Source organism: Sus scrofa, chromosome 7 (genome assembly GCF_000003025.6).
Source record: "Sus scrofa isolate TJ Tabasco breed Duroc chromosome 7, Sscrofa11.1, whole genome shotgun sequence".
In the NCBI taxonomy this organism is placed as follows: domain Eukaryota; kingdom Metazoa; phylum Chordata; class Mammalia; order Artiodactyla; family Suidae; genus Sus; species Sus scrofa.
Window position 1 is genome coordinate 53,890,609 of NC_010449.5, and position 23,872 is coordinate 53,914,480.

General features: G+C 54.0%; 1 protein-coding gene and 1 long non-coding RNA gene across 8 annotated transcripts in view; both read left to right on the forward strand.

Annotated features, from left to right (window-relative positions):
* On the forward strand, window positions 41-17,089 carry LOC102164647. Of its 2 annotated transcripts, XR_001305738.2 has the most exons (4): window positions 41-565; window positions 1,299-1,441; window positions 15,958-16,163; window positions 16,816-17,089. It is a non-coding gene; the product is annotated as an uncharacterized LOC102164647 (long non-coding RNA). The 2 variants fall into 2 exon arrangements; XR_002345796.1 differs by lacking the exon at window positions 1,299-1,441.
* The window catches only part of CFAP100 (cilia and flagella associated protein 100), a 40,296-nt gene continuing 35,168 nt past the window's right edge, over window positions 18,745-23,872 (forward strand). For 4 of the 6 annotated variants that reach the window (XM_021098946.1, XM_021098949.1, XM_021098950.1 and 1 more), the window contains exons 1-2: window positions 18,745-18,871; window positions 19,983-20,093. In XM_021098946.1, the coding sequence (XP_020954605.1) occupies window positions 20,003-20,093 (91 nt within the window). In that variant the 5' untranslated portion in view covers window positions 18,745-18,871; window positions 19,983-20,002. Of the gene's footprint in view, window positions 18,872-18,938; window positions 19,011-19,982; window positions 20,094-23,872 lie in introns of those variants that run through there. The other 2 variants (XM_021098952.1, XM_021098947.1) reach the window with 2 other exon arrangements.

Consider the following 23,872-nt stretch of genomic DNA (forward strand, 5'->3'; position numbering starts at 1 on the left):
CGTGGGCGCGCGCCCCATTGGTCCGAGACACGCGTCACGCGCCGCGCTCCGCCCATGGCCCCGCCCACGGCCCGCGGCCACCGGGACTCAGAGCCGCGCCCCCGGCCCCGCCCCCTCCTGGCTCACACCCTTTGCAGTGAACTCGCAGCGGTTGAGGTGTCTACTCCTTAAGTTCTAACCCAGGTGAGAACGTGGCACTGGCCTGGGCCTCGGAGAAGGGCCCACGAGGGGTTGGAGCGGCGGGGCAACCGCGGCCTCCCCAGCTCCCACCTACATCCCGCAGCGGGCCAACGGGTAAAGCGAGGATTTATCAGGGACGCTGCTGGAGAAACGAGGGCGCGCATTAGGTGAGCAGCCAGTCCCCTTGCCGGGCGTTCGCTGGGGTTGGCAGCAGTCTCCCCGGGAGACAGGAAGCGCAAGGCGCAGAGTGACCTGTCCAGGAGACAAGTGAACTGAGGGTGCCGCGCGCGCTGCGCGTCCTTTACCCACACCTATGGATTCTTGGCCAACAGTTTACAGATGAAGAGACAGACTCTTGAGGCTGCGGTGCTCCCAGATACAGCTGGTAAGGAGAGAGGGTGAGCAGGCATCTTCCAGACAACCAGAATGGTGGGCCGAGAGCTCATTCTATGGAGCTCACATCCTTTCCCTTCCTGGACGGGGAGGTGGAGAGCGTTTCTGTTCCTCCCCAGGACATTGCTAGGGAAGGGATTCATGGTCAGGACCTGTCCAGGCTCTCTGGAATGCCATGGGTCTGGGCCCTTAAGTCGGTGCCCGCGCTGGGCTCTGCCTCCGGCAGCCCCTCCCTGTACAGCCAGCAGTGCCAGGGAGGCAGCTCCTGCTGCCACCAGGAGCCTGAGGGGAGGAGACTGGTGATGAGGATGGTGATGACCCTGTCGGAAGCTTTCTTGTAATTCTCCTAAAAGTACACCCCCCAGGAGTTCCCGTTGTGGCTCAGTGGTTAACGAACCCGACTAGGAACCATGAGGTTGCGGGTTCGATCCCTGGCCTTGCTCAGTGGGTTAAGGATCCAGCGTTGCCGTGAGCTGTGGTGTAGGCTGAAGACACGGCTCGGATCTGGCATTGCTGTGGCTGTGGTGTAGGCCTGCAGCTATAGCTCTGATTCAACCCCTCGCCTGGGAACCTCCATATGCCACAGGTACAGTCCCCACCCCCCGAAAAAAACCAAAAATTCTGCCCAGCCTAATTCTGCTCAGCATTTCTGTTTCATTTTTCATTTTAATGAATCCTAGGAAATATGCCTCTTTTTCCTGTCTCTTCCCATCCTGTCCCTCCAGGTCTCTGTGCCCTTTCTCGCCTTCTCTGTGCCCCACAGACTCCTCTACACAGAGCGTGACAGCTTTTTCATCCTGGGGGAGGCAGTGCCGACAGACTGGAGGCTGTGAGGAGCCTGAAGTCCCGTGGTCCCCTGTAGTCACTGGTAACTGGCTGTGTCCTACCAAATGGCAGGCAGCCTGACCCCTCTCCTGGTCTTTGCCCAGCATGCCTCTGCCTGCCACTACCCTCATCCTGGCCCAAGCCCAATGGGCCCCCCTTTCGTGGCACTTCCCAGAGGCTCATTTTTATCTTCACCCCACTGGGAGGCATCGTTACAGATGAGGCAGCTGCTCGGAGAGGGGGTGTCACTCAGGACCACATACAGGTTGGATGCTACAGTTGTGGAGGGACCCCTCCCACCCATAACCTGTCCTGGTGATGCCCCAGGCCTGGGAGAGAGGCCTTGGGCACATGGCTGGGCCCTCTCAGGGCCCAGATGCTACAACCTCCTGGCCCTGCTGGAGTATCTCTGGCCATCAGCAGTTCTGCCTTTCCTGCTCCACCTGTGGGGCCCTAATATTTCCCACTTAACCCGAATCAGTGAGCCACAGAGCATCTGCCCCACTTCTGCCGCTTCCCCAGGCATCTCCCCTTGAGTGTCTCCCAGGCACCGAAGATTAAAGCCATTAACCCTACCCCAGCTAGGAGTCACCTGGGCCTATGTAACAAATGCCACAGGCCGGCTTTATTTTCTTATGGCCCTGGAGGCCTGAGATGAGGGGTCAGCAGGATTGGTTCTTCCTGAGGATGGCATCATCTCCCTTTGTCCTCCTAGGGGCGTCCTCCTGTGTGTCTCTGTCCTAATCGCTTCTTATGAGGTCACCAGTCATACTGCTTCAGGCCACCCTAATGACCTTATTTTACCTTGACCATCTCTGTAAAGGCAGCTTCTCCAAATACAGTCTCATTCTGAGGTCCTGGGGTTAGGATTTCAAAATAGGAATTTGGGGGACACAACAACACGATACCCCCTGGGTGCCCCAGCTTGGTCAATAGCACCCCGGCACCTGCTTCACCCAGAGCCACAGCCAGCACATCCCACCGAGTTTGGTGGGGAATCATCCACTAGTGGCTGTCCCACTGCCACTGTCCCCACTCTACCTCCCACAGCAGGTGCAGGTAGCCTGCCAGAGGGGTCTTCTGGCTGAGACCCCACCATGGCTCCTAGCGCCACAGGAGAAGCCATGCCGTAACTTGCCCATGCATTCAAAGCCACCCTGGGTGATACTACCCTGCCAAGTGCTCACTTGTCCTACCCCAAGGGGGATATTTTCTCTGAGACAGCCCCACCTCTGTTGGAGCAAGGATGCTGAACCATTCCCTGTCTCTGAAATGGGGAAAAGAGCCACAGAGCCTCAGCTGGGAGGTGTCCCTCCTGCTCAGTGCCTCTTCGGGGGCTGCCTGGGGACATCGGCTCCCAGAGCCTCCAGCAGTCATACCTCCTGCTCCTGTGCAGCTTCACTCAGAGGCTGAGGACCAGCCTACTGGTGCTGGAGCCACTTCTGCCTGTCCAGGGCTCCTCAAGGCCAGTCTGGCCATGTTGGCACTGAGCTGCACTGAGGTCTGAGGCTCTTTCTCCCCACCCTCCCTCCCCTTCTTGTCCCAGGCATCAGCCCTGCCGGCCTCTGTGCCTGTCCCTTCCCCCTCCCCCTCTGCCACAAGCTTGTTGCATGTCTAACCCAATTTTGGTGTCTGCATCTCCGAAGATGAGCACTGGCATAGGCAGCTGCTTCATGAGTGGATTAAGGGTAAATGAATCAATTAGGACAGAACTTAAAAAAGCGCCTGGAACAGAGTAGAGATCTCTGACCCACGTGGCTCTTGCCTACAGCCCATTCTCAGGGACTTCGCCTCCTGTCCATAGAAGAACTCAGTGTCCTTTGTCGACCAGGGCTTCTTAGGTGTCCTGGGTGTGCTGTGCTCTCACGACCACAGGGCCTTTGCACCCGCTGCTGCCTTTGTTGTGGACCCTCTGACCCTCCTTGCCCATCAGCTCCTACTCATTCTCTGTCACATCTCAAGTGCCACCTCCTCTGGGAAGCCTTCCTGACCTTTCTGTGCTCTCCCAGCACTGTGTGCCTCTCATTCATTTCTTGAGGTTTATCCACATGGGGGGGGGGTGCATTTATTTCATGCTTGTCCCTCTGTGGCCGAGCCCTCTTCCCAGGATTCCCAGTTTTCAGCAGAGCGGAGTGGCCCCAAAGAAAGCTTTCATTTCCCAGCCCCACAGCAGCTGACCAGTAGGTCATGTGCAGAAGTGGGGAGTGGCTCTGAGTTCCCAGCAGAGGGACACTTCCTTTCACATCCCTCCTCTGTGTGGGTCGGGGCGCAGGAGGCAGACCAGGGCATTGCTGTCAGGATGGGGACTGACGAGTGGAAGGAACACAGACCCCGAGAGCCCACAAAGTGGAGCTGCCTCCCCCATGAGGGCTTCCAGGAGAGAAAACAGTCTTGCTTGTCTAAGCCCGTGTTACTTTGAGTCTCTGTTGCAGAGACAATTCTCCCTCTGCAGACGTCAGGCTCTGTGAAGGCAGGTACACCTGAGTCATGGTCCACGGTCCCTTGGGCACCTGGACAGGCCTGGAGGCATGGATGGCCAGGCTCTTAGGGGCTGGGTCATCTCTTAGTCATCTCAGTACCTCACAGCACCCAGCTTGTGGGGGCAGGGGGTCCAGCAGAACCATCTGTGATGGACTTGTTCCCTGTATCCCTGTTGTCCAATAAGGACATTTGGCGGGGCCACCATGTTGGACTGTGCACAGTGGAGCTGGGAGAAGAGGATGGGGTGCAGCCAACAGACCCCTGAGGGCAGGTGGATAGCTGCCCCCACCTGCAGGAGCCAAGCACTGTGGGCTTTGAGGCCCCCTGAGGGTCACGTTGAGGAATCCTGTTCTGGTGGCAGCAGCTCCAGCCATGGTGGCCAGACTGTCATCCAACTCCTGCTTCCTAGAGAAGGCATGGGTCCCTGGGACTGGCAGGTCAGGGGAAGGATCTGGAGAGGCCCCAACAAGATGGGAGGGGAGCCTTCAGGGGAGAGGTTGGGGCAGCAAACACTCCCCGAGTGGAAAGGGCTGAAGCACAGCTTGGGCAGTGACGCCTGGCATCCACCTGTCCCATGTTATCTGTCACTGGGTCCTTACTGTCCTTCCCTGAGCCTCTGGAAGAGCCCACTGCACCCTGGTGGGGGAGCAAGTAGCAGAGGTCATGGCTGTGCAGGTCCAAGCAATGACCACAGACTAAGCCAGGCGTGCCAGGCACTGTGAGGGTTCAGACACAGTGCCCATGCCAGCTTGGAGACTCGGAGGGGTGTCTGTCCTGTCCACTCATCCAAGCCGCTGTCAGGCCTGATGCCGGGGCCCCTTCCCCCCTTCTCTGGGCACTGCCCTCTCCCACCCAAGGGCTCACTGTGCGTGGGAAGGGAGAAGGGATGGCAGGGGGCTTGCGTCTCTGCTGGTGGGGCTGGAAGCCCGGAGACCTGGTCATGCACCACCCTCTGTGGGTTGCTGTTTTCACCTTGGCATCAAGAGTTTGGCCTAGGAGTTCCTGTTGTGGCTCAGTGGTTAATGAATCCGACTAGGAACCATGAGGTTGTGGTTCGATCCCTGGCCTTGCTCATTGGGTTAAGGATCCGGCAGTGCTGTGAGCTGTGGTGTAGGTCGCAGACGCGGCTTGGATCTGGCATTGCTGTGGCTGTGGCGCAGGCCGGCGGCTACAGCTCCAATTCAACCCCGAGCCTGGGAACCTCCATATGCCACAGGAGCGGCCCTAGAAAAGGCAAAAAAGACCAAGAAAAGAAAAAAAAAAAAGAAAAGAAAGAGTTTGGCCCAAATAGGCTCTGTGGGGTCGTGTGGGGGGAGGACTTGACCCCACAGGTCTTCTAAGGCCGCCTTGGGGAAGGACTGTGAAATCAGGCTGGGGTGTGAGGGTGGGGGTCAGGTGACAAGGACACATGGAGACCAACCAGGTGAGGGAGGGACTCTCCAAGAACAGGGGCTCTTGAAAATGGAAAACTTACTCATGTTCATGAAAACCCAGCCAAGGCTGACTGCAGGGCGGACACACCCGGGAACCAAGCGGAAGGACAGATGGGAACCGTGAAAGTCCACAGCCCAGCTCAGTGTCCACTGGGAAGGAAGTGGGTCACGTTCGGAAACAGAGACAGATGGAAACAGCGGCCTGAGCCAGCCGGGCCCTCCTCCATTGGGTGGTGTCGGCAGGTGACAGGTTAATGAGTCACTCCCGTCTGGCTAAAGTCCTCAGGGTCAGCTTGTGTTTTCCAGACCAACCAAAGCCTGACCTCCCATCCCCTAGCTGGGGGTGCTGGGCTGTCACCTGCTCTGAGCACACCACGAGGAACTCGGAGTGGGGCTGGGAACGACAGGGGATGTCACACGCACTCAGGGTCATCACAAGTCCTGGGCTGCCGTGAAGACACGAGGGCAGACTGGACTCCAGCCTGACGCTCGCACTGGCCAGAGTTGAGGGACTTCCTCCTGACTTCAAAGCAGTGGGGGTAACACCGGCTCAAGTGAAAAGAAGACGCGAACGGAGTGTGGGAATGGCCAGTCCACACCTGGGGCAGTTTCTAACCTCCCCCCCCCTTTTTTTTGTCTTTTTAGGGCCGCACCCACAGCGTGGTATGTGGAGATTCCCAGGCTAGGGGTCTAATTGGAGCTATAGCTGCTGGCCTACACCCACAGCCACAGCAATGCCAGATCTGAGCTGCGTCTGCAACCTACACCACAGCTCACAGCAACACCGGATCCTTAACCCACTGAGCGAGGCCAGGGATTGAACCCACAACCTCGTGGTTCCTCGTTGGATTCGTTTCTGCTGCACCACAATGGGAACTCCTCTAATCTCACCCTTGATCAAAGAAACACACATTAAGATGCCCTTTCATTCAATTGACAAGGATATTTTAAAGTTATGACACGGTGGGGAAATCGGTCCGTTCCAGGAAGCAGCCTTGTGTTACATCAGTCCCCTTTTAGAACCTGATCACAAAGAAATGATCAGATTTGCAGTCAGATTTATGGACAGATGTGTTCTTCCCAACATTACTTACAGTTGAGAAAAATTGGAAACCAACTAAGTCCAACACAAGGAAAACTGATAGTGAATTATGTGCCATCCTTGCAGGGGAATATCTCTTCTCCTTTTCAATCAGGTTTTTATAAGACTATTTGATCAAAGGCAAAGTGGAAAAAGCAGGATGCAAAACTCTAAAAGGGATTACTCTATACACAATTACCTAAAGAAAAAACATATGGATAGAAAAATTAGAAGTAGATTTGAAAGTATTTACAGTGATGATATTTAAAAATATTTACCTTGGAGGGATGGAATTACAATTCCTCTCTTTTTTTACCATGATGTTTTTTACTTTTCCAGATTTTCTGCAGTGAATATGTATTACCTTCATAACCAAAAAATATATGGCTTTATTGTATGTCTGTTTGTGCAACTTAGTATGTTATTTCTGAAATAGTTTTTTAATCAGTATAAAAATTAATGTTCCTACTGCTCCAAATATCAGAAAATACAGACGAGTATAAAAAAAGAAAAAAGCACCCTTCATCATCACATCTAACTCACCATGAGACCTGGGGCAAAAGGGCCAGAAAGGAAACGTGTTCCTGCTCCCTGACAGTTTCCACAGGTACCTGGCAATGCACATCAGCCAGGGGATGAGGCAGAAAGTAAGGGGAGCAGGAGGCATAGTGAAGTTGGAATGTCGACAGGCCTCCTAGGACTGGGGCCCTGGGATGAGGCCCAGCCCAGAGTGAGTCACTGCAGAGCGCTTGTGGCCCAGAGCCAGCATGTGCAAAGGCCCTGGGGTGAGACAGACTGAGAGAAGGCCGGTGTGTCCAGAGCATGGTCAGCCGGGCAAACCCAGGCACTGCAATGGTGATCAGGAGACCAGGGCAGGGCTTGCCTCCAGCACGGGCAGTGGGAAGTTGTGGGAGCTGTTGGCTGCCCCATCCCTGTCCTAGGCCCACCATGGTCCAGCACCACTGGATTCTCTGACATCTGCTTCCCCAGGGCCCTGAGGAGCCGGCCCTCCCAGGGCAGGTGCTAAGGAAGGGACATCTGCTTCCTGGGGTGTGAGACGCCTGCCAGGGTGCCCGGCGGCTGGCCTGCACTCGGTGGAGCTGGAGGAGTCTGTTGTCAATGTATTAGTCTGTAATTCACACATGGCGAGGGAGCCAAATGGTGCTGAGGGAGTAGGTGAGGAGCCAGTGTGCCTACCCGCCACTGTGCCCAGCACTCCACCCAGAGTGTGAGCAGAGGAGCTTGTACATTTTTTAAAACACAAAACGGACTAACGCATACTCACTAGCTCACGTTCTCTCCAGGGCTATCCTGCTTGGGCGGGGGTGGGGGAGGCGGTGGGGGGACATTCCCTGGCCCCTCAGGTAGTTCCCCATGGGGTCTCATCATCACAGCCAGCCCCTAGGAAAGGGAGTGCCCTCCGCTGCCACACCTGCAGCAGGTACCCCATGGGAGCAGAAGGCTGGGCAGGTGGGGGCGTGGTAGGTCAAGATGGACTATCTGCAAGGACTCCTTGACGTCCTTGATGGGAGAGCCAATGGCAGGGCTGGTTAACAGACTCCAGCCCCTGATCCTGGAAGTGCCAGGCACACCCCTAGCCCTGCCCCAGCTCAGTGCCTCCTGCAGGAGTCAAGGTGGGGGTGGGGAGGGGTTTGAATCACCACCTTCCCCTGCAGGGGGCGCTCCCCACCCTGCTTGGGGTGACAGCCAGGCCAGCGGGCCCAGGTCAGACGCACATCTTCCTGCATCTCTTCTCCAGCCCACCCCAGGCAGCCTCAGGCCATCCTCCTTCCTCAGGACCAAGACCTCTTCAACCACCTGGAAACGAGCCTTTATCTGTCCTGTCCTGGCTGGGACTTTTTTTCCATGCCTCTGGCCACTTCTTGCAAAAGCAAATGTTTCTCATAAACATTGGGCACGTTGCCCTGTTAGAAGGCCAGGGAGACCCAGGGACCTGGACAGAGAGGGCCCCAGAAGTCAGCAGTGGTTTGTGGCCTAGGGTGAGGCGTGCCCAGGGGCCCCTCTGGCGCAGTGACTCTGTAATAAGTGGCCTGCATCAGACCCAGCTCCTGGGCAGGAGGGCAGCAAACAGTTTCAAAGCTCACCCCTAGAAAGGCTGATTTGGGGCCCAGGAATGGGTGCTTTCTGGAGACTCCCAGCTGGTTCTGAAAGCCACAGTTGAGTCAGCACTGCTCAGAGTCACTGCGGTGTGCCAGGTGCCCTCTGGGCATTTGGGCCAGAGCAGCAAACACACAGGCAAAGCTTTCTGCCCTCAGGAGGCTGCCTTCTGTCCAGGAAAGATGGATCAGCCCGTGGAAGAAACTCTCGGGCCAGGGCAGGTCACAGGGAGATAGATGGTAGAACAGTAGAGGCGGAGGGGCCAGGGCAAGCCTCTGTGCCAGCTGGAGGCCTGGACTGCAATCTGGAACCAGCAGTGGCAGCAGGCCCCCTTGAGGAGGTGAGAGCAGCCTCAAAGGAAGAGGAAGCAGGTAGTGCCAAGGTCCTGGGGCAGGCAGCCTGGAGGAACTAAGAAGTCCGGGCGGTCTGTGTGGCTGCAGCCGCAGAGGAGGAGTCTTGGGAGGGCAGGGGGTGCTGAGAGGGGCCCAGACGAGGTGCAGACTCTGAGTCCGAGGCCAAGCAGCCCTGCATGTGAGAGCTCAGGCTGGGCCAGGCTCCTTGCAAGGGCACAGCCAGTATGAACTCATCTGATGCTCCTACAGCCTGGCTGAGCCCATTCCCTTGTGGTCCTTGTGTGGAGGAGACTGAGGCACAGAGAGGTGCACTGACTCTCTCCAGGCTGCACAGCTCGAAGGCAGCTGAACCCTGAGCTGAACCAAGGTTGTCTGAAGCCAGAGCTAGGTGACAAGCCACACTTTGCAGGCAGAAAAATCCCAGCCCCTGCCCCACAAGATGTTTGTAAAGAAAGGAGCCCTCATCAGAGTCTTGCCGGCCGTGTGGCCTTCATAGGCTTGGACCTTCCCGGGCCTCAGTGTCCCCGTCTGAAACAGAGAGGGAAAGGCCAGCTCCTTGAGGGACATCTTGTCTGAGAGGCTGGATCTCCTCTGGCAGCTGCAGATCCGAGCAGTTCCCACTGTTGGCAGAGAGGAGCCCGTTCACTGACTGTGACACGATTTTGCCTTATTCTTCCCTGAGAAGATTTCTGGCACTCCGAGGCTGTTTTTTGAGGGTAGATTTGAAGGTTTAATCTTTAAAAGAATTTCTGATTCCCAGGAAGCTTTCAGGGCTTGGGTGTTTTATTTTGCAGTACATAAAAAGCCCTGGTGTACATAGCTGCTCAGTTTTCACATTCATTTGACTTGGGGCATCGGGGGGGTCTTCCAGTCCACACAGCTCCATTCTTCCCGATTTCTCTTGGGCTTAGCTCACTCTCAGCAGACACTCGGGCTCAGCACCCTGCCTGGCTCCCCATCCCGCTCCCCTTAGGGTAGTCTTCCTCCTGCAGGGGGTGGCTGCCTAACCCAGGCCACCTCGGGCTTCTGTCCTGGAGACACCTTCCCCTCGCTGAGTACTGCCCCCAAGGACCACTCCCCACCCTGCTGCCCACTGGGCCATGGGGCACTGTCTCTCTCCAAGGGAAGGTTAGATCTTTAAGGGGAGGAATTTTTGCTTCTTGTCCCTTGCTGCATGCCCAGCATGCCTGGTGGGTGGTGGATATTAGATAAGTCTTTTCTGAATGATGGAAGGCATCTCACCCTGCTCAGGCTGGGGCCCATGCCTGGGAAGTATTCTTTATTTAAATTGATTGAATAGATTATGATCTCCTTAGGGGGACTGAATGGCTGGCCGGCTCACCATCATCATATTCCCAATAGTAGCTGGTAGCTGGCACAAAGAGAGCCATTCCAGTCACTCAGACTACATAATACGCTACAACTTAGTGGCTCAAAACAGTCATAGACCTTCGATTTGAGTAGGACCGTGGGGACACTATACTCTCCACTTGGCTTCGGCCAAACTTCATTTGAAGTTTGGGAGCTGATATTACCTGGAAGATTGGTTACAGACATCTAGGGTTGATGCTAATTCTTGGCTGATGACTTAGTCGAGGTTACCAACCAGGACATCCATATGTGGTCAGGGCTTCCTCACAACATGGAAGCTGGTTTCCAGGGCTGAGAGTCCCAGGAGAGAGGGCCAGTAGGAAGCCCTGTCACCTTTCATGCCCTAGCCTAGAAAGTCAGCCAGCCTGCCCTCTGCCACCTTCTGTGTGTCAGGGCAGTTCCAAAGCCCCACTGATGTTCCAGGATGTGGCCTAGTAAAGAGTAACTAGGCACTGGAGGAGCATTCAGGACTGGACATCTTGTTCTATTTTTTGGAAAATATTATCTGTCACAGAAGATGCAAAATGCCTTTGACATCCCAGGAGAAAAATTACTCCTACAGAGAATTCTTTTTTTTTTTCTTTTTAGGGCCACACCTTTGGCATATGGAGGTTCCCAGGCTAGGGGTCTAATTGGAGCTACAGCTGCCGTCCAACAGCACAGCCACAGCAATGCCAGATCAGAGCCATGTCTGCAACCTACACCACAGCTCATGGCAATGCCAGATCCTTAACCCACTGAGAAAGGCCAGGAATCGCACCCACAACCTCATGGTTCCTAGTAAGATTCATTTCTGCTGCACCAGGATGGGAACTCCACTCCTACATGGAATTCTGTACCCAGCTAAACTATCCACCAATGGTCTGGAAATGCAAGTTCTCTAAGTTTACCTCCTGTGACTCTCTCATAAAGCCACTAGAAGAATATTCCAACAAAACCAAAAAGTAGATCAAGGGAGCAGAAAACACTTTCTTGGATGGAAGAGGGAAGGGAAGGGAAGTCCTAATGTGACAACTATCCAGGAGGCTGAGAAATCATCCAGTGAAGACAAGAGCAGGAGACAGGTGGTCCCAGCAGGACTTTGAGCAGGAAGCACACACCTAAGGCACCTAAGGCACAGAGGGACTCTTGTGTGCCTGTCCATTAGGAAATGATGGTTAGAGCAGCTGAATGATTAGTGATTGCGACATGTAGAATGAAACAGATGATAAGATAAAGAGATCAATTGAATAAAATACAGCCTTGGCTACAGGCATACATATAGATAGGTGGCTGAGATCAAAACGCAGATGGAGGAGAGGACAGACTGCAGTGGTTATGAACCAAATGAGGGGAAAGTAAAAATGAGCCTCTAATTCACACTTAAAATGAGTCATTTCCAGGTGGGTTAAAGACAATAGTGTGGAAGGCACTTGAGTAAAGTTTTTAGAAAATGATGATATTTGTCACATATCTATCTGACCAGGGATGGGTGTCTGCAGTACATAAAGAACCTCTGAAAATCCAGGAAAAAGCAGCAACTCCACAGGAAAATGAGCAAAGACTTTCAGGGACACTTCGCAGCACAGGGAAGCTGAGTGCCAAGAGGCGCAGGGAAAGGGGTTCCACCCCCTAGTCCACAAGGACACACAAACTAAGACCACAGCGAAGTGGGACTCCCCTTGGACTGGCAAAAATGAAAAAGCCTGCAGTGCCCATCGTGGCTCAATGGAAATGAATCCGACTAGTATCCATGAGGATGTGTGTTTGATCCCTGGCCTTGCTCAGTGGGATAAGGATCCAGGGTTGCTGTGAGCTGTGGTGTAGGTCGCAGATGTGGCTTGGTGTGGCTGTGGCTGTGGTGTAGCCTGGCAGCAGTAGCTCCAATTAGATCCCTATCTTGGGAACTTCCATAGGCCGTGGGTGCAGCTCTAAAAAGCAAAAACAAAAAAGAAAAAGCCTAACAATTCAGAGTCTTGGCAAGGCCGTAGATCAAAGGAACTTAAAATCCCTGCTGGTGGAGTGGAAACTGGTACAATCATTGTGGAAAACAGTCCAGTATTTGTCAGTAAAGCAGAACAAACGCACATCCTCTGACCAAGCAAGCACCTACACTGGGGCAAGACCAACTCTGAATCGTGTACCAGGGGACATGTACAAAACTGGTTTTAGGAGCATTGTTTATAAAAGAAAAAAACTGACGATTCAGCTCAGGGCCCTTCATTAAAAATAACCCTAAAACCCATTAAAGAAAAACAAAGACCAGTCAAAAAAAAAAAAAAAAAAAAAAGAAAAAATTGCACACCATCTAAATGTCATCAGCAGTCAGAGAGATCAATAAGCTGTGCTGAATTTGTATGATGAAATGCTATGTGTGGCAATGGAAATGGGTGAGCCCCAGGCACAAGTGTCTATGTGGACAAATCTGATGTCAAGCAGAAGAGATCGGCCTGAGCATAAGGGCAGATGTGTCCATTTCCACGGGGTTCACCCACCACATGCCTGGCAAAGCTCAATGCACTCTCTCAGAATGCAGACGTGGCTGGCAAACTCAAAGCCAGTGAACTCACAGCCCAAAAGTCAGAAAGTTAGGGTTACCCAAGGCTTTCTAAGGAACTGACAACAGTCTGGTGCGTCACCTGGGTATTTGTTCTTTTTATAAAATTGTTATTCTTTGACATGTCCATATATTGTATACAGTTTTCCATATAGTTTATATATTTCATAATTTAAAAAGTGGAAAAAATGAAGAAGGTGGAAAATGGAGTGTTTAATTTCAGACAGACAGAAAAAGAACAGAAAAAAAAAAGTGCCAGGCCAGGGCGAAATGGAACAGAACTTACATCATTAGAATAACACAAAGACTGGCCCCCAAACCCCGAATCAGCCATAGTGGAAACTGCCCAGTGGAACCAGGGCTGTGCCCAGGGGTGAGAAATTTCCCAGAGTAGGGAGCTGACTGATGCAAATCCCAAACCGATGGAACAAAGCTTAAATGTTATTTAGAACTATGGCGAAATATTCCAGAAGGAGCAGACAGAAGAATTTGAGAAGAAGGCAAGGAAGTGCTGATTTTTATTATACGATGTCAATAAATATTTGTTGAATAAATACTTAATAAATAGTAGTTGGGGAGGTTGCCGATAGGTCCTTGAGAAGTACATATTAGAGTGATATTTGGGATTTTTCTGGCCATCGGATTGGCAAAAATGAGAAAGACTGTTAATACTCGGTGTTGGTAAGTGTTGAAGAAGCCAACACTTCCATGGGTGGAAATGAAATCGGCTCAGCCCAAACCAAACCAAACCACAACACAAACCGAAGAGATTTGGGTTTGCACTGAGCCCGCCACCCTTACACATATCTGTGCGGGGACAGCGCTTCACACAACAGAGAGGAAACCTGGAGAGGAAGTGGACCAGCGGGTCAACACAAACGTGAGTGACCACCACGTGCCAGGCACTCTGGCAGTCCTGCTGCGGGCTGGGCCAGGCAGGGACAGGAGGCAGGCCCTGATCAGGCTGCCTGGACAGCTGGGTCTAAAAAGAAAGCCCTGTGAAAGTGGGACACATGGCCGCTGCAAAGCTGAGGGTTCTGGAGAGGCTGGGGAGGGGGACACCGTGACTGGGGAAGGGGCCATCCACGTTTGACCCTGTCGTTGGTGTCACTGGGATTTTTACAACTGAAACCTATGTGTGCATCTCTTGTCTGTTTTTTCAGTGTTTTAAGGTGTCTGTGCGTCCAGGGGTGGATTTGGAGTTGGTTCCTATGGGGTTGGGTTAGGTTTTATTGCTGTTGGCTTAAGAGGTCTTTTGACTAGAGTTGGGGGGTTTAGGATTAGAAATGAGGTTTTCACTAAAAGGCCCAGCAGAGCTGGGGCAAAAATATGTCTGGTTAGTGTTTGGGGAGGACGGGGTTAAAATTGAGAATTGCACCAGGATTGAGAATAAAAGTGGTTTCCGGGAGCCCAAGCTAGGAGGTGGGGGTGGGGCTGGAGGTGGACTAGGTGCAGGTTTCCCAACCAGGTGTAAATCTGGCAGGCTGGGGGGGTGTGGGTGTTGGCATCTGAGCAAAGGGACTGCAAAGGCGTTGGTGTCCCCTCCCATCTCCCTGCGGCCGCCTACAGGGTACCTGGGGTCCTCGGTGGGACGCAGTGCGGGAGGTGGCCGCGTCCCTGTCGGCAGGGACAAGGGCTCGCCCAGCGCCAAGGTCGCCGTTTGCGCTGTCCCACCTGACGTGGGCTCTCGGCGCGTCCCGACGACTTGTTTACCAGCCTGCGTCACCCGGGAACCTTTCACCGCTGCCTGGGACAAAAGGTTCTTTTCTCCTAAGTCCCCTTGGGCAGAAAGGACCTTCACCCGGCGGTGCTCAAATCGGCGCAGGGCGACCCCTCGTGGTGGATTTCGACAGTGCACCACCCCGGTCGGCGCCCCTACCTTGCCCACCGGTACTCTGCCCGCACCTACATTCCACCCACCAGACTCGCGCCAACCATGCTCCCCTCCAAGCAGATCTGATCTTGCTTCGCCTTCTTTGTGCTCCCTGGGGAGTGATGAGAGACCCCCCGTCCTGGCTGGAACAGCATTCCAACCCTCTGTGACCTGGTGGGCACCTGCCTATCTTTCCTGGCCCCCCTGTCACACACTCTGCACTCCAGCCACATGGGGTGACTCCTGCCACCGGGCTCAGGCTCACAGTTCTCCCTGATCCTCCCGTTCCCTTCCATGGCCCTACCTGGACCCCACGCACCCTTTAACCCCGTCCCAGGATGCCACCCCTGATGATTCATGTCAACTGAATCTTACTCTGGACTCTGAGACTTTCCTTACAGCTCACCTAACAGTTTCTCTTATATTTTAGCCAAATGTGGATGCCAAGTCACCCCGTTTTCTCCCCACACACCCGTCAAATTATCTGTCCATCTGAGTGAAACCGAGAGCATTAACAACTGGAACCCAGCCAGAACCCACATCGGGACTTGAACCCACATGCCGGGACTTGAACCCAGCTGAAAGCCAGACTGGGACCTGAAATCACGATGCTTAAATTCGAATCACTCACCCGGTGTCTGGACTTACTGATGGCCAGGTTTTTTTTTTTTTGGGCCTCAGCGCAGAAGGAATTCAGTGAGAGCTCGCGATAGGCAAGACATAGATTTACTTAGACTAGATGCTTGTGAGGGCAGGCAAGGAAGTTCTGCCCCGAGGATTAGGTGGGCAACAGTTTTATAATCCAAGGGGAGCGGGTGTGGGAAAAGACCTTTTTTTCTCTTTCTTCAAGTGGTAGCTCCTCCTTGGTATCCGGCAAGAGAACATTTGACCCTATAAGATCCAACTAGGACTGGCATGGTGCTTATTGAGATCAGCAGAAAGGTGGTTCTCGAACTCCTGCCCTTGGTCTGAACCTGAGTGCAGGCCTCCCCCCCATTCCCCATGCAGTGGCCTGAGGCATCTCTCGTGCTTCCACTAGTCTAGCAAACCTGCCTCGTTCTGATGGCCCCTCCTGAGCAATTATTAACTTACAGTGGTCTCCAAGAGTTCCCTAGGTTTCCCTCTCTATCTGTGGTCCCTTATTGGGATTTCTACAACTCCCTGTGTAAGTCTCCTACTCCCTCCCTATGATGAGCTTCAGGATGCAGAGACATGAAAAGCGTGCCCAGCCATAGCATTGCAAATGGACAACTGTGCTGGGGTGGGGAGCAGCCCTGAGAGGGAGGGGGATGATGCTTCCATTTAATTTCCAGGCATGGCAGCTTCCCTGAACTGGCAGGTGGAAGTAGTGCGGAACAGAGCAGAAATGAGGCCAAGGGCCATGTGTTGGAGGTGAAGTGGGAGCAGCGCTCATGGTCTGTGCCGCCCACATGCAGCCCCAGCCACCATGGGGTAGACGCTCTCCACATCCCCAAACCTCAGAGCCTGAAGGAAATCAAGATGCAAGAGGCCAGGGCGGGTAAGTCATCTGACAGCTGCAGTGTCTGTCTGGTCCCGAATGGGTGTTCCCAAGAAGCCACACGTGTCTATGTGGGCTGCAAGGCTTTTCCACACTGCTTCCACTGCAAGCCGCCAGACATCCAAGGGCCAGTGCATGTCCAGCGTGCGGTTCACATCTGTATACTGCATGAGCTGCACCATGCCTGGGAGAGTGTTCTAAATCAGCTTAACTTACATGGGCCCAGATGTCAAGCCCACCAGAGGCCAACAAGCACAGGTGGGGCTGGGGACAGACATGGCCTGGCTGGACCGACCCAGGATCCAAGGAAGCAGGGCTAGGAAGGGTGGACCCGGAGGACACAGGGCTGTGACAGCTCAGAGCAGCACAGTGACCTCCCAGGAGGTCATCCCTGATCATGGTGAAACTGAGCAGGTCCCAGGACAGACCCCTGTGTCCCCCACCTGCCTTTTGTCTGTAGAAAAACTTTAGCCAAAGAATGAATTGAATTAGAGAAGTGAGAAAATGCAGAAAGGAAAACAGTCAAGCAAGACAAAATAATAATAGTCTAGCAATTAAACGAAGTCAAGGACCTTTAGTTCCTCCTTAAGGGCAATCAATAATATTCTGAGGCATATTCTTTGAGCTGTTTTGCATGGAAAACCCCCACCAGGTGGAAAAAGTGAACTGGATGCTGCCCACAAGCATGTAGACCCCAGACGTATTGGACCCAGAAGGTGGATGTTGTTGACTCCCAGTTACCTCACCACCCACCAATCAGAAGAAGTCCATGAGCTGGTAGAAGACCTCTCCTCAGCATGTAGCCCCTTCCTCTTTCCCCTATTTAATCTCCAGGCAAAATCTGGGGAGTGGGGAGTTGGTTTTTGGTTCACCTTCTCCCCAGGATTGCTGGCTCTCTCAATAAATCTGTCTTTCCTTTTACCCAACACCTGTTGGTGTGGCATTCCCGAGTGGCACGTAGCTGAACCTGAGTTTGGTAACAGCAGCAGTTTGATGGCAGAATAAAGACATTCCCTCAAAAAGGGGAGAGTAGAAGCACAGGCACAAAGGCGGCTTGGCAGGAGTGACCTGAGACCTGGCATCATGGAAACACACCAGCTCCAGTTCTCCTGGGCACCACCTGCACCTCTGACACTCTCCTGGGCTGGGGGCCCCTGTCTTTGGAGTCCCCACCTATCACTGAAGAAGCTCTCCCCACCCCGCTTGCCGCCAGGGTGGAGGTGGGACCCTGAGACACAGAGTGTGGACAGGTGACCCAGGTGTTGCGGGTCAGAGTCACATCAGGTGTGCCTCCCCCATGACATGCCTGCTGCAGCTTTGGGCTTGCTGGCCACACCATCTCCCAGCCTGGCTCCCACCCTGTGCAGCAGGGGTAAGTGCCCTGGCCTTTTTCCCTAATTGGCTATTGTTGATTTCTGTTTCTGATCCCAGTAACTCTGGCTGCTACCCCGTCTTCTCCTTTTTGGTTTGTCTCTTTTCCAGATTTCTGAAGTCCCATTAAGAACTCGTGTGGTGTTTGAGAGAAATCCTCTCAGAACTGTGCTCTCCCTCCTCAGTCACCCTCATCAAAGCCTGTTGTGGCTGCTGGCCCCTAACCCTATGCCCAGCAACGTGCTCTGATAGCTCGGAAGGACGCCAGGCTGCCAAGATAGGTGGTGGCTGGGTCATTAGAATGGCAAGCTGCCTGAGTGGGGGGACCGTCTGTCCAGGGTATCTGATTCCAGCTGCTGATACCCTCCACGTGTATACACATACACACACACACACACACACACACACACACACACACCACATGTGTGGCTTAACAGATTGGAAGCCCCCACACTGTAGTTACTGCCCGTGAGGTCCTGGCACTCCGAGGGTGATTCAGGGAGGGTGATTCCGCTCCCCTGGCAGAACTGGGCTCCCTGCCCTGATTTTGCCCCCAGCTCAATCTATAAATTTCCCAGATATGTGAGCAGGGCTGGGTGACTATGGTCAAATTCAAGGACGGGCCTCCTGCTGTGTGGTGTGAAACAGGGCCCTGAGCCAGAGAGGCGAGGAAGGCAGCCCCTGGTGCCCATGGCCACAACAGCTGGTGAACCTGGGCAATCAAACGGGGGTCCCGCCCTCTGTTTATAAACTTAGACAAAAACTCTGCCTTTATTATATGTCTCTGGCACCCTAAGGGGCAGTGGTTCTTCAACCTGAGCTAGCATAGCAATCACCAGGCGATCTCGTCACAGCCCAGATCCCCGGATCTGCCTGCCCCCAGAGTTTCTGCTTCGGGGTCCAGCAGAGCATTGTTTTTTCTAACGAGTTCCCAGCATTTGAGATGCTGTGGCCCGATACCACACTTTAAGAGGCACACTTTAAGAAAGTGAGGTCCACTCCACGGGAATGATCAGGTCTGTCTCTGTACTACGTGCATCCTGGTGCACAGTGAAAGAATCAGCCAGAAAATGAAGGAAAAAGAGCCGGAGGGGCGTAAAATGATGACAGAGTAAGGAAACCCAGGAACCGGGGAGCCGGCTGCTTCCAAGCGGTCACGCGCTGCCCTCCTGCGGCCAGGGAGCTGCCGGCCCTCCGCGACTTTTGTGATGTCACAACCCCGCCCGCCAGGAGAACGGTTGCCTTGACGACGTAAACTGACCGCCTGGGCGCGCGCGTGCGCAGAGTCGGGTTCAGCGGCTCTGAGACTTCTGAGCGAGCGCAGGCGTGCGGGGCCGGTGAGGGCGCGCCAGACCTGGATGCGGGGGCGCGCAGGGTCGGGGCGGGGTGTGTGCAGGGGTGGGCAGGCTAGGCGGCGGGCGCGCGGAGTCGGGATGGGGTGTGTGCGGGGTAGTGGGGGCTGCAAGTGAGACGGGGGTATGCTTGGTCGGGGTCCGTTGTGTGCTGGCGGGGCGGGGCGGGCAGTCGTGCGGGGTAGGGGCGGGGTTTGTGCGGTGGGGCGGCAGTCGGGGCGAGGTGGGGGAGGCGGGCAGGAGAGGTAGGGGGAGGTGGGGGGGAGGCGGGGCGGGGGGGAGGCTGTAGGGGTAGGGGCAGACACCTAGAGCGCCCCTCCAAGCCTTGGTTGCAGGGGCCCTCCTTACTCGCAGTGTACCAGCTGTATCACATACTCAGCCAGCTAGCCATCCCTCCCTAGCTCCAGGCCCGTGCACCCTTGCCATACAGCAGATGGCCAAGGTGGGGTTGTTGGGAGGCCTGGTAGTGCTAGCCCGCGCCAACGGGTGTAAGTAGGCTTTGGAGTCGAGGAATCTTGGGGTGGAGTCCAGCCTTGGCCCTTTCCGGGTGTGTGACTTTGAACAGCCTGCTGAATCTCTGCTTAGGTTTCTCTTCTGCAAAAAGAAAACTCACTTGTTCAGTAAACAGTTAAGAAGCTCCAAGCTCTTACCGGAGGCTTGATGAGCACTGGGCTGCAAATCAATGGGTAGCTGCCTGTTTTCATGGAGTTTACATTCTAGGGGGAAGATAGGCAAGAAATTGCTTTTTTAAGTGATAAATCAAACATTGGTAATTGCAGAGAAGAAAAGAAAATGAGGTCACATGGGAGTGGATGGAGTGTTGAGAGGATACTTCCTGGAAGGAGTGAGGCTTGAGTTCAGATCTGGGTGCGGGAGAGGACAGAGCTGGGGCAGACCAGGGCTGGCAGGCCCTGGGAACAGAGATGAGGCACAGCTGCTGGAATGGGGCCCAGGAGGGGAGAGAGGATGGGGGGTGGGAGCAAGGAGCTGCAGGTGCTGGGCACCTGGTGAGCCCTCAGTAAATGCTAGCTGTTCTCAGTCACTGCCGGGCAGGGGACTGGGGACTGCTTGGCTCAAGCAGTGTGTTTCTCCCCAGGTTGGAATCTCCTTTAGCCAATGTCAAGTTTCTCAGTGAGAGCTTCCTCCTTTGCCCGGATGTCCAAGATCCTGCTTCCTACCCTGTCCAAGGACCTGTCTTTGCATAACAGTAAGTGCTGGGCTGGGGTCTCTCAGCGTCACAGGCAGCCTTGGGCACCTGTGGCAGTGAGGTCTAGATGTTATCAAGGCGCACAGTGATTCTAAATCAGCCATGAAGCAGGAATCTCAGACTTCCCTGGTTCTGCAGAAACTCCTTGTTTTATTTCCTAGAGCTGCTGTAACGAAGTTCCGCCCCAGGCTGGGGCCTTAAACAACAGGTTTATTGTTTCATAGTTCTGGGGGCTGGAAGTCCACAATCAAGGTGCCAGGGGCAGGGCTGGATCCTTTGGGAGGCCACGAGGGGGACTCTGTTCCATGCTTTCCCCCAGTGTCTGGGGGTTTGTGGGTGATTTTTGTTGTCTGGCTTGCAGAAGCATTAGCTTCGTCTCTGCCTTCACCTTCACTTGGTGTTCGATCTCCCCTTCTTGTTGGGGACAGCAGTCATGTTGGAGTGGGCACCCACACTGCCCCAGGATGACCTCAGGCTTAGTTTCATCGGCAAACACCCAGACAGGGTCACATTCTGGAAGGGAGTTAGGATTTCAGATCTTCAAAAGCTTTCATTTTGGGGGATACAATTCACCCAGTAACAGGTGTTGAGGAAGGTGCCGCCGTGGAGGTGCCCCTCCCGCTTTCCTGCAGCCAGGGCTACAGACTGAGCCGAGAAGGTGCCAGCTGGCCACGGCCCTTGTGTGAGGTAGGTGCACATGGCCAGGTGCCCCTTGGGTGGCACACGCTGGGCTGCTTGGGCTGAGGGACAACACCGTGCCCTCCATGTACACACACCTCACGCCTTCCGCCTCTCATTTCGTTTGTTTTTGACTAGATGAAGTACTTCTGTGGTTCAAAACTCAGGTGTGTTCATAGCCGTCCTGGTGAAAAGCCCTACTTGTCCCCCAACAGTCAGTGTCCCTGATGGGAGGTGCCTGGCGTGTCCTTCTCTCCTTCCAAGCGTGACACTCACCATGCTCATACCCTGCACACATATGAGCAAATGCACTGGGAGACAGCGTGTCCTTTTCTCACACAAGCGGCCACACAGCCAAACCACTCCCTGGGACTTGTTTGCCTGTGAACCAGATGCTGTGGAAACCTCCTTAGCAGGACATTGTGTTCCCTTATACCTTGAGTGTGCTGACTTAAAAAAAAGATGCACAAAAAAAAAAAAAGAAAAAAAAAATGGAGTTCCCGTCGTGGTGCAGTGGTTAACGAATCCGACTAGGAACCATGAGGTTGCGGGTTCGGTCCCTGCCCTTGCTCAGTGGGTTAACGATCCGGCGTTGCCGTGAGCTGTGGTGTAGGTTGCAGACGCGGCTCGGATCACGCGTTGCTGTGGCTTTGGTGTAGGCCGGTGGCTACAGCTCCGATTGGACCCCTAGCCTGGGAACCTCCATATGCCGCGGGAGCGGCCCAAGAAATAGCAAAAAGACAAAAAAAAAAAAAAAAAAAAAGATGCACAACCTAAAAGTTGAGGGTTATGTTTTATTTGGGGGCAAAATGAGGACCTAAGCCCGGGAGGCAGCAGCTCGAGTAACCTGAGAAAACTGCTCTGGGGAGGTGAGGGAGGGTTTAGGATAGATAGGAGTTTTTGCGACAAAGGGCAGGTAGGAGGAACAAAAGATTACCGCTAATAACAGAAATCCAGATCTCTTAAGTTAAGGAATTTCGCACTTCTCTATGGGAGGATGCACAGGGCTGGACTCACTAAAATTAATTGTTCCTTTGATGTTATGTGGGGCCAGCATCCAGTGCTCTCACAGCCTGAGTTTCCTCAGGGCTCCCTGTTAGGAGTGGCTGCAGTCTGATGGCCGCGAGATGGCAGGTGTCCTTGGTTTCCTTCCTGAGTTCCCTCAGGGTTCACTGGCTCAGCCTTGGAGGTGGCTGCACTTGCTGATGACTGTGACATTGTTTTTTTGTTTGTTTGTTTGTTTTTAAATTAGCCCTGCAGCGGTATTTCAGATAGCCCTGAAATCCTGCCCCAAAGAGGCAGGGGACATAATATCAGTGTATGTGATAAAGGTGAGGGGGAGGTGTGTGCAGCCCTGCACACATATTGCAAAGTTTTTTGCTGATCTCATGAAGGTGGCCACTAGTCACTAGGAGCAGGCATCACCATGAAGGATTTTAGTGTTTTTCTAGATATGAAGAGATGCAAGAAGTGGGCTCGTAAAATCTTCTCCTGAAAACATCTATCTGAAGACCTGTTCTTCCGGTTTTCTCAGCACACCCAATGCCTCACTCCTAGTGTCTACTTTGAGCTCCGCTCAGGGGTGCTGTGGGTTGGCAGCTGCAGTGGCTCATGAGTCAACCCAGGTAGAGGCAGATGGCAAGTGCCAAACTCCAGTTCACAAGTGCTTCCAGCAGAATAGCGACCCCCATGTGAATGGGGCATAATTCTTTAACCAGTCCTCTGTTAATGGGCATTTCGCTTGTCTCAAAATGTGGGCTACTGTCAACAGCTGTCCTGCTGTTACACTGTGTGCGCTGCCTCTCTCTCACTAGCTCTGCCCCAGAGTAAACTGAAAAATGAAGAAAGGCTGAAAGAGAGAGAGAGAAAGATAGCTTTGAAATGTTTACAGATTAGCACATTAACTCTAAATGCATATGTATGAAACAATGTACCATAACTGTGCTATCACAAGACACTTGAGAGCTTTATAGACTCTGCTGATTGACCCTATGGTATCTGGGGTTGGTTAGGTGGGGAGTGCCCTGTGACTCTGGAGGGAGTATGATTGGACTCCTGGAGGTGATGAGCAAACAGGAGGCCTCCATGAACTGGGTGGCCTGATCTGGGTTGAGGGTCTATGCGTTTGGGAGGGAACCAGGCCAGGTGGGCACAGCCAAGCTTACAGACCCAGGGCATCTGCAGGCCAGGTGGGGCAGGGGTGCCAGGCGGGGCAGGTGAGAGAAGTCACCTGGGTGGCGGCACATCAACCAGGGGCTCAGGCCAAGTAGACTGCTGAGCCCAGCATCCTGGGTTCAGCCACCGGAGCTGGGGATACAGGGGTCCAGGAAGACGGAGCCCCTGCCGTGAGGGGCTTGGGGGTGCCAAGCTCTGAGTCTGGGCCTATGCAGATGGGGCATCTGGACCCCAGCCCAGGCTGAGGGCAGGGGCCCTGGAGTCAGAGACACCTGGTTGTGTGAGTCATCTCCATGGGCCTCTGCTGCCTCATCTGTGGAATGGGAACACCCTCTCTTCCCTGGGGCTTGCTTGATGCCGGCTCACGAGGTGCTCTCTAAACAGTAGGCCCTGGTGCTGGTGTCTGTGCTGTTACAATCATCAAGCCCACCACCCCGCCTCCAGGGCCTGGGCTGCCCTCCTAGTGTGCGGAGCCCGAGCTGGAGGAGGTGCTGGGAGACCGGATGAAGGGTGGCCTGGGGTCCAGGCAAAGACTTAGTGGGGGTTGAATGTCAGAGGAACGGGTTCTGGGTTTGTTCCTCGTTCACCTCCTTATCCAGTGCCACCTGTGCGTGGACATGGGTTCGAGGCACTGAGGATTTGGGCTGAGTAAAACTGATGGTGTTGGCCCTCCTGGGGCTCAGGCTGTGGCGTGGAAGGCAGACGTTGGAGAGAGGAACATTCAGTGTTTACGACAGTTGGGGGGTGGTCCCGGAGGAAGTGACGTTCCATCTGAGGGATGAAAGAGGGAAGCATGTTCCAGGCAGTGGGAAGGCCCAGCAATGAGGTGGCAGCGAGCTTGAGTGTTGGAGGAAGAGACAGAGGGCCAGTGTGCAGGGCCTTGTGGGTGTGGGAAGATTTGAGCAGGAGGTGGCCCAGTGTCTGGT